Source organism: Stegastes partitus, unplaced genomic scaffold (genome assembly GCF_000690725.1).
Source record: "Stegastes partitus isolate 25-593 unplaced genomic scaffold, Stegastes_partitus-1.0.2 Scaffold576, whole genome shotgun sequence".
NCBI classification, from domain to species: domain Eukaryota; kingdom Metazoa; phylum Chordata; class Actinopteri; family Pomacentridae; genus Stegastes; species Stegastes partitus.
In genome coordinates, this window is record NW_007578307.1 from 239,609 (window position 1) to 250,336 (window position 10,728).

The following is a 10,728-nucleotide window of genomic DNA, read 5'->3' on the forward strand; positions in this document are numbered from 1 at the left end:
TCCAGGGTTTCATATGTCACAAACCTGAAGAACCAATCAGCTCGCAGGACGGGGCTTTCTGTGTCATTCTTCTTTAGAATCAGTTTCCAGGTCGAATATGTCCGGCTGACTTACTCACTAACTCATGAGTGAGTCGATGAGCTCAAGTTGCAGCAAGCGCTGGAGGTTCTGGGCGGAGAACGACTTCATGGATCCATCAGAGGAAGCGGCGGTGTAGAGTTACATCTAAGCCACTTTAAGGCAGGAAGGGATCATTTTCAGATAAAAACTCTGATACACAGAGATGACTTACTGCTTAATGGAACCAGAACACAAGCAGGTTTTTTAGTCAGCATTTAAACCCCTAGAAGCCTCTGGAAGCCTCTGGAAGCCTCTGGCCTACTTCTTCTAAGAATCCAGACTGATTTTTTTTTTTTGCATGTATCTTGCTGCTGTTTGTTGTTTTATTGTTTTGCTCAATTATCTCTGTAAATTTGCCGCTGACCAGTAAATGGTATGCCTCCTGAGACGGTGGACGACTTTAGGTATCCAGGCTTTGGGGTAAACGGCACAAACCAGGATATCAGGGTGAGCACGGCGATGGCTTGGAAAGCGGTCTGAGTGTGGTGTGGAGATCCAGCCTTTCCAGAGAGCTCAAGACCAGATTCTTCCGGGCCACAGTCGAGTCCATTCTCCTGTACGGTAATGAATGCAGGTCCCTCAGTACATGGCTGGAGAAGTCTCTTGATGGTACATGTACCAGGATGCTCTGGGCTGCTGAAGACATCAGCTGGTGGGACCATGTTCCTAACATCACACTCTGTGGTGACCTGCCATCACAGGTCGTATCACCTGGAGGAGACTTGGCGTTGCCGCTATAGGGAGCTTCCTGCCAGCCAGCTCGTTCTTTGGGAGCCGTCCCACGGCTGGTGGAAGCCGGGAAGACCTGCCACCACCTTCCTGGACACCCTAGAGCGGGATCCTGGTGCGACCACCTCAGCCGAGCTCTCCGCATGCATGACCAACAGGATGGATTGGAACCAAAGATGTGAAGCTTGGCCGAGGCTGCCATGATGATGATGATGATGATGAATTATTTTTAGTTATTTTTGAAGGAATCATCCATCTCTGTCCTCTTCTTTCCTCCAACCAACCCACTCCACCTCCACCTCCTAATCCCCCCAACACGGTGAAGCCGAGGCACACGTCCAAAACAACCCACCCGTTCCTACCGACCCACTTCTCCTGCTTCCAGTGGATCACATGATCACTGAAGATACACGTCTGTGAAGATCCTCAGTCATCCAGGTCGTGGTTGTTGTCGTGGATGAGTCGTTGCTTGAGTTCCTTGAAGACGTTCCACCTCTCATCCAAGAGGCTTCATCAATCCTGAGTGGCTATTTGGGAGTTCCAGATACTGATATCCTGAAGAAGACCCTAACGAACCCCACTGTGTCAGGGGGAGCACTAACGACCCACATAACGAGGGGAAGGAGCAACAAAACCACCAATTGAAACTCAGGTGTTAATGTCTCCTTCAGGATATCAGTACCTGGAACTCCCAACTGGTCAGTCAGAGGTGATGAAGCCTCCTGGATGAGAGATGGAACGTCTTCACTAAAGATCTACACCAGCTATAAAGAAATAATCTGCTAATCTCTTAAATCATCCATGACATGCACATAAAATATACATAGAAAGGAACCACAGAAGGTCGCTACATCTACATAAATGAGTCAGTAAGCAAGCATCTGGAAACAGAGCTGAAAGGGACAGTTAGTCGCCAATATCTATAGTAAAATGCTGATTTTCTGAATGATAACTAAGAACGTGCAGCGTTCTCTACGAGGGTATGATCAGTATGTGAATCAGCAGAAGCCCTGACAGCCTTCGGCGTCACTCTTCCCTAAATCAAGATGGATTTTGTTGCAGGTAGCGTCAAAGAATATGTGAAGCATCGAGAATCAGCCTGGCTACGTGTAAAGTCCAGTCTGAACATGATCATCTGGTGTAAACGGTGAGACGTGAGCAGAAATCAAACACAGAGACAAAAAAAAAGAAGAGCCACAACTGTTCATGGAATTACGAGTGTATTGAAAATATTGTGAATTTTTATTTCAGAATAGAATACAGTTGAGATTTGACATGGTCAGACTGAAAACCTTTTGGATCCTCCTCCTCCTCCTCCTCGTTAGGAAAATGCAGATTTTGGCGCTCTGGACAGCAGGAGTTGTTTGCATGGCTTGTGATATTGTCGCTAGGTGCTCCGATAATGTTCTAACGCTCCTCGTGACAGCACCTTTCTTCACCGCGACGGACCGAGACGATCCCACGTTTTGCAAGTTAAATGTCGAACGCTTGCAGCGGCTGCTGGGTTTGTATCTGATTCTTTCAGGATGACACTCTGTCCTCTATTTGCATTTACAGTACCTCGTGTTGTCATGCTACCGTTTGCCTAAATTAAAACGTGGTTCCAGAATAAAAACGATGCTCCGCCCGGCCGGCGCTTTATTCTGTAAACACTCAACTCAGATTTAGTATTTGTGAACCTTTTAGTCTTAGCTGACAGGATGCGAAGGAATGGATGCAAGTCATAAGGCATTAGGTTGTATCCTGACTCTTGGGAATAAACAAACAGGTGCTCCGGTTTGGTTTAGATAGATTTTTTTTTGTACATAGATTTTACCGTCTGCCAAATCTTGGAATGCAGAAACATCTGGTTCACTTTAGAGCAAATGTTTTTCTGTTTTTTTTTTAAAGTCAATAAGAAAAATCCTGAAATAAATACATAAATAAGAGAAGCATTCCACACAACCAGAATCCAAGATAAACATGAACATTGATGCACCGAAAAATTTCGCCATGACGACCACCTCTGCAGGACATCAAAGGGAAACCAGACCCCGTCTCGGAAATCACCACGGCAACAGTTCTGATGATCCGAAAAAAAGCGACGCAGCTCCACAGCACGTTACGAAAACAGTTCTGCCATCACGGTCACCGACACAACACCTCACCACAGTACACCGCCATGCATGTTGTTCTGCAACACCAGAACCGCCACACGACCGGCTGCTGCACTGACCAATGAGATCTCTGCTGCAGATGTTTTCAAGACAAAAACAAACAAAAAAACAAGAAGGGACATGGCGGATAAGAAGCCAGGAAGCGAAAAAAGCCACTGATGCCACGACGTTAAAAAACTTCCACAATCATGTAAAGTGAAGAAGCAGTCGGCGCTCCGGTGGACCACGGAGACGGCGGCACCACCACCACGATGCTCTTGGCACTATGATATACTCATTAAAAACAGCTCGATTAAACGCTTCAAGTTTTCTCAGTGAAATCGTTGAGCGACGGCAGTTTTGACCCGAACACGTCCCGTATGTCGTCATGAGAAAAACTCCAGCCAATTGCTGCACCAGGCTAAATATAGTACATGCTAATCTTCCTCCGAGCGCCTCGACTCTTCCACATATTTGGTGCGGTTTCCTGCAGAAGACGACGACCACCACGTTACACACCGAAACACGCTGCAGGTTAAATATAGTTCTGGGTTGTCAGAGTCAGAAGAAGGTCTGGGTTCCCTTATTCTTCCATCATGTGCTATATTTCTTTAACAAGCTTTTTTTTTTTCTTTTCTAAACAAAATTTCAAATCCCGTTTGTTTTTTTTTCTTCTTCCCCCCTCCCCTAATCTGAAGCACTCAAAAAGTTAATTTAAATATGAGAACTGTTAAAAACCTGCTGTAAAATGCAATAAAGGCAACAGTCTCCAACCTTCAGTCAGTTAAAACTTCGTCATATTCCAGTGCTCCGCCTCGTGTCGGTTTCGAGTAATAATTGAGTAATACTTACATAAAAATGATCGGCTACATGACTGACCTTGCATGAAGGATGCACACCAAAGTGGCGAAACAGCGGAGAATGAAGTCGACTCTGAAAACGTATCTACTTCAAATCTGAAAACATCTTTGCAAACCCTCGGCCCGACTGAACAACGGGAATCGAGGCGAAGAGCTTTGCAAAGCATGTTTGGTTAAATTTTTTTTGGTTAAGTTTTTTTTTTCCCCATCTTGAACAATTTGTTTAGGTACAGCTACAAAAACCACAAAAACAAGCAAAATGTGGTCAAGGCCCTCATGAAGCTGACGTTTATCCTCAGAAGATGATAAATGTGTAGCCGTCAAAGGACTGTGAAGCTTCTTCCTATCGGTTGTTCCGCCTCGAAGCTGACCACAGTTCGGCGGACCTTAGCCACTGCGGTGGCTCCCGTCTCCGGTGCGCTGCATCCGGGCCGTGACCAGCTCGTGGGACACTCTCTTGCGGTCCTTGGCCAGGCCCAAGAAGCACATGAAGTCGATGAAACAAGTCGTAAGGTTCAACTTGCAGCCAAACTCGCTGGTTGCATAGTCATATGGGAACGTGTGGTGATAGTTGTGGAATCCTTCACCTGGAAGGCACAGCAGGACACACGGTGAGACATTCACACTCAATGACCTTTGACATAAATAAATAAAGCTTTTGTTCTTTTTTGAATCCTCAGTCTTTTGCACTTGCAGCCTTTTCTCAATGTCACAAGATCTGTTTTAGTCTTTTTTTTATTGCAAGAAAAAACCTCCTTCAGCGGTTTTATAGCTGGTGTAATGTTTTATCCTTGCAGTCATTCATTCACCCTGGTTGCTTGCTGCCGCTCCCAGGTGCATGCCTGTTACGCCCACGGAGTCACCTGACGTAGCCCTGAGCTGCGTTCACCTGACTGATCACGGTGCCACATAGAACAGCACAGAACTACACACACTTGAACGTTTAGCGTGTGCAAACAGCACAAGACAGAACTATAAAGCCAGAATACTACCACAGTACCAGACCGGTGCTCAGCTCCAGCGTGGACAAACCGCCAAGCCTAACAGGTTGTGCACAAAGATGTAACGTTGCGATAGCAAAGTGTTGCAGATGCACAGATAACATGAACGTCATCCACGATGCTGGCGGTGTTGCAGATGCAGATTTCTGTGACGGATAGAAGAGAGACTCCAGGGATGTTTGTAGCCGTCCTCACTATCTGGTGCACTTTCAGTCAGCTCAGGATGCTCTTTATGGCTCTTTAGAAGAATGTGGTCACCATAATGTTTGTTTCTCAGCCTCACAGAAACCATCAGTGCTGCTGCTGGGCTCTCTTAGGTGTGAAACTGGTGTCCTGGGACGAGGTGACGCTCTCCAGGTGGGTTCCCTTGGAGATCGACACGAGGGAATCGTTGATGTACAGCAGAGAGCGACGGCTCCTCGTTCTCCAGAAGCCAGAAAGCATCTCCTTTGTTCTGTCCACGCTCAGAGACGGCGTTTGTTCGCTCTGCATCCGTCCACTGGCGGCTGCACCTCCGATCCGTACGCTGACTCATCGTACTTGCCGGTGAGACCCACCACAGTCGTGTCATCAGCAAACTCGACGTGATTCAAGCCGTGCATTGGTGCACAGTTGTGAGTCAGCAGAGTGAACAGTTTTGGACTCTGCCGGGCCTGAGCGCTCAGTGCGGTTGCGTTGGAGACGCTGCTGCCAGTCCAGACTGACTGAGGTCAGGAAGTGCAGGATCCAGTTGCAGATAGGAGCGTTCAGACCCGGCAGGCTTCTCGATCGGGCGCCGAGGGATAATTGTGTTAAATGCTGAACTGAAGTCCAAGAATAGCATCTAAATGCACGTGTTCTGCACGTCCACGTGGGCGAGGACCAGATGGAGCGTGGCGAGGATGGCGTCACCTGTTGAGCAGTTCTACATGAAGCGCAGAAGGTCCGGTGAGGGGAGCAGCAGGGTCTGGACGTCATGAGCCTGTTGAAGCACTTCATGATGATAGATGGGACGATGGTGAAGCACGCCGGGATGACGGTGCGCTGAGGGACAACCCTGTACGCACTCTGTCTGGAGGATCATCTGGCCTCTTGTGTGTTGGTTCTTTGTAGAGTTTCCCTCACATCCTCCATGTTTGGACCAACACCTGACTGTTGTTAGAAGGCGACGTCATTCCACATCTGTCCAGGAAGTGACTGTAGATCCTCTGGATGTGTGTGTGATATACCAGAGTTTGGCCCTTCATGTTCCTCAGGCCACCTCCTGATGAGCGCTCTGTGAGCTCAGTTTAACAGCTTCACATGGATTTCTAGGAAGCACTGACTCGAGACTCGCATGGTTGAACTCATGGGGGACCGGCCCATCAGGGTGTCAGTTCTGGAGTTTGTTAATCGGCCCATACAGTTCACATCCTCTGGACTCTGAATGTAAGAACGGTGAATGCTCACGCTAAATAAAACGGCCTTCACACCTCTTATCTCACCATCTCACCGTCTTTGAGCCTGGTGCTGTAGTTTTCCAGGTTTCTGTTTGCGTGCTCGCATTCTGATATCACCTGATATCTAGAATCTGTCTCTGCCTCCTCCCTTGTGTTTGTCTGCCTGCCTGGTTTTGCAACATCGTTCAGCCCTTTTTACAAGCCAAGCTCAGTTTCACCACATTGCTTCTGTGTTCTCTGAAGAGCTTCATGCAGCTCGGCATAATATCAGGAATTAAATTTAAGGAAATCGATTCAGAACATGAATTAAAACTAATTTAAGTCATTAAATCAGTTCCTACTAAACAGCTGGATGATGTTTGCTCGACATTTAGATTGATTAAGGGCCTGTTTAGGTAGATTAGTCTGTCGCATGTCAACAGATGCTGATTAAATCCCATCTTCAGTACATTTAGTACATAAGATGTTCAGATAAAAAGTCTTTCTATCATTGGTTGTTATTTATTTGCCTTACTTGAAGCCACTGTGCAGTCAACAAGTGCACACATCAACTTCCTGCAAACATGCTTTCTGCAGGCGGTGCTTCACCAAAGTGACTAATTTACATTTTTCTATCTCTGTAGTCTTCTGTGCACGGTTAAACCTTGTCCAAACAGGACCCAGGTTCTGTAAAGCATTCACTTCTGACGTATTCAGCATCAGGTTACTGTCTAAACTCTGTCTCTGTCTCCTCATTCATTGCAGTGAGATCATGCGTTCATGTGATTTTCGTACCTATAGCGCTGAAAGTGACGAACTTGTTCTCCCTGGGGTTGATGTTCTTGTCATAGGGCCTGTTTCCCCACATGTGAGCGGCGCTGTTCACCAGCCACGTGGCGTTCAGCACCAAGGTGTACCTCAGCAGGGCCGGGACGAAGTAGGCCACCCACAGAGACTCTCCCCACAGATACCAAGGCACGAACATTGGGATGAAGAAGCACATGAGCAGCACGGACAGCTTGTAATACCTGTTGAGGAGACAGAGTGGGCGGGGGGGAGAATGAAAGTGTTTACTTTGTGCCCGACCAAATTTAAACACAAATGCTGCTTGTCAGGCGAGGATTTGCTCATTCACTCCCCACCGCTCGACGCATTCTTCACCGAGGCCTACATTTAGTAAAACTCAACATGACATGTTGGCAACTGTCACCTTGTTAAACCTGAATGATTAATTCAACCGGTACTGAAGACATAGTTCTGCAGCAAGCGGTGGGTGCCGTCTCACTCCTCTGCCTTTATTTGTATTTACAGCAAGTACAACTTATTTGTTTACTATCTAAACTACTTCCTCGGGCACCTTTTTTTTAAAAAAAAAAAACATGAATCAAAGAAATTCAGCTCCTAGGGTGAAGTGTAAAAAATCAATTATTAACTGGTGCCACTTACTTCCGCTGAACCATTACGACTTTGTCAGCCAGCAGGTCGTTGAGCTCCAGCTTGCGTCCTTTCTCAATGACGTCAGGGTGTTTGCGCACCAACAGCCAGCCGATGTGGGAGAAGAAGAAGCCCCGCACGGCGTTGTGAGGGTCAGCGTCCGTCTCTGAATACTTGTGATGAACCCTGTGGTCTCGCGCCCATTCAAAGATATCATTCTGTGGTTTGAGGGTGAGACGGAGATTACGCACACAGCTGACACAACGTGGTGCTTGTAGAATAATGACAACTGCTATTATCGTGACTCTTAAGTGTGCGTTTGACAGATCTGTGCGATCTGTTAGTCAGACGAACCTGAAACGCCATGGAGTTAGCGACACCGAGAAAGATCCTTAGAGGTAATTTGGCCTTGTACGATCTGTGGCTCCACAGGCGATGAGCTCCTGCTGTTACTCCTAAAGCACTTATCAAAAAGCAAAGTACAGCTGTGGGGAGAAACACATCAACACATTAGTCCGACCGCGTTGCACTCGTCTGCTTCTGTCATTCACGGGCAGCTTATTGCACTTGTGCTGCACATTGCAATGCCTGTGCATCAGTCTAATATACACGGTCAGAGCTGGGAGGGAGCTCCTGCAACAAGTGATCAATGAGAAGACAGTCGGCTCAGATAAACCCTGATATCTGTCACAGTGAAGACTGAATCTCCCACTAAATCTGGTTCACAACAGCTTTTCCAAAAGCATAAATTATTAAAAGCATTTGTTCACCACGTTGCCGTTAACATATTTGTCCCTTTATCAGTTTGCTCCAAAGTAATATTCACAATTTGAATAAATGAGCTGCACAAACAATCAAACAGTGTCCTCGATGAAGCGATCTGTGCTGCTCGTCTGACAAGAAGAGGAACAACTCTGATCGAAGCAAAGCACGACCTGTGACACTTCATGCACAAAGTAAATATCTGTTAAAGACTGCACGGCTAAATGCATCTGATGTTTGCATTTATGATAAATCTATTCAGCATTGCAATCTGTGCTGTTCTGATTCAGGATAAAGACACAATTATTTCCAACAAGATGCCACGTGATTCTTCTAATTAATTAGCTCCTGCATTCATTTCATACCGCTGCTAAAACAACAACATGCCAGTCGGGTTGTGGCGCTGATCGGCGTGGTGTGCTGTGCAGATTCCAGATTTATGCTGCACGCTGTGACATTAAATCTCTGGTGATGCATACGTCTGATCTCTAATCCCCCACACATGCAGGATGCTGGAAGGATCCTGCACAGATTATAACACAGCCACCTTTTTGCATCCACCAGAGGGGAGAAAGTGGGATGGGCTGCTGACATAACAGCTGTTAATATGGTAAAATATGCTTCCCCCCCTCCTCTCTCTCTCTCTGCAAGAAAATGCCACAAGCAACACCCAGTCTGTGCAGTGATGTTGTAACAGGTAGATTTTTTTTTTTTTCTACTCACACCAAAGCAAGGTCAAAGGAGCTGCTGAGGGGACGATGAAGAAGCCGTACAGGGCTCCTATATGCAACAGAGTCATTAGTATGACGTTTTTCCATACGATGATCCGGGCAGGTTTGGGGCCCTCTTTCTCTTTGTACGTGTGATCAAACGCGTCTTCTCTGGTGGTGGCTTCTGGAAGAACATCACCGTTGCTGCTGCTGCTGCTGGACTTGTGCTGCTTCTTCTCCAACGCCTCCGCCTCCGTCATCGTGGCTGCGGTTCTTGGTGATGCTCTGAGCGGTCAAGAAGATGAGAGAAATCGGTCACCTCGGTGGGATTTTTTTTTTTTGTGACGAGCTAACGTCACGGAGGCTGAAGGTGGAGAGGGGGGGATGGAAAAAAAAAATCTCCACAAAACAAAACACAACCTCCTCCTCCTCCTCCTCCTCCTCCTCCTCCTCACACGGTGAATATGTTTTTATGCTAGCTAGCCGTGCCAAGCTAGCTGCTGCTGCTGCTGCTGCTGTGAGGGTGGTAATGTACCGATGATGCTGACTTATAGCTGACATTCGCGACGTTGCATAACACTAAAAAAAATTTTTTTTTACACCTGTAGGAGAAAGAGAAGCTGAGCAAAAATAACTCACCGAAGACGCCCGGGCAGTAGAAACGGTATTCGGAGTGTTACACGGAGACGGAGGTGGTCTGTTTAACCCAAAACTACAGTAACCCAGAAAAGGGAGAGTGATAGTCAGCTCTGCAGCGAACGCATCAATGAGAGCCGGAGCTGGAGGTGTGACTGGCCAATCAGCGCTCGGATGCCGTCTGAAACTCGGGCTCTGATTGGCTGCCTGTTTATCTGCTGTTCACCTTTTATTCATTCTGCGAGCAGCCAGATGTATATTTACCTCCCCTGGAGAGCAGCTGCCGCCGCCGCCGCTGCTAACGCCGCTGCTGTCTAGACATGTAGGGAATCAAACGCGCTCATATTTCCAATTCACGCGTGGATTATAACGAATCCACGCGAGCTGAGTGACGAAGTGTAAATGATTAGAGTGGAACAAAACAAGTTAGTGACTGTACAGTAAACCCGGTGACCGAGGACCCCCGCCCTCTCAAGAAAAAAAAGAAATAAATAATAAAAAAAAAAAAAGAGATGCTTGCTCTGTCACGTAATCCTGATCCCTTAAAAAATAAAAAATAAAAACAACCTTAGAAATCAAAATTTAAAAAAAGAAAGCAAGAAAAATAATCACATGATAGGATGCACACATTCAAGTCATATTAAAGCGTTACATCCATAACCGGAAGTATGGGTCTCGCAGTTGTTGAATGCCACAAATAGTTATTTTTTTTTTTTAATTATAATATAATAAATCAAGTATAGGGTAACTATATGTGTATATCTACACAAGAACTATGATTAAACAAATTTAGACGTCAGCTAATAATTCAAGTGATTCGTACAAACACTGTATTTCCTCATGAAAACGTTTTTTTTTTTTTTTTCCAGATTTGACGTTACATAACATATACTATACATGAATGATTGATTTGGATATTTTCCTTATTGGCTTTTTTTTTTTTT

The 10,728-nt window shown here is 46.2% G+C and overlaps 1 protein-coding gene across 1 annotated transcript; it reads right to left on the minus strand.

Moving 5' to 3' along the window:
- Positions 1-2,052: 2,052 nt before the first annotated feature.
- Positions 2,053-9,912, minus strand: scd (stearoyl-CoA desaturase (delta-9-desaturase)). The gene is made up of 6 exons (XM_008288825.1): positions 9,788-9,912; positions 9,162-9,433; positions 8,031-8,161; positions 7,689-7,894; positions 7,038-7,270; positions 2,053-4,431 (listed from the first exon to the last, which is right to left on the minus strand). The coding sequence occupies exons 2-6, from the start codon at positions 9,406-9,408 to the stop codon at positions 4,232-4,234; spliced, it is 1,017 nt and encodes a 338-aa protein (XP_008287047.1). The 5' UTR covers positions 9,409-9,433; positions 9,788-9,912; the 3' UTR covers positions 2,053-4,231.
- Positions 9,913-10,728: the final 816 nt, after the last annotated feature.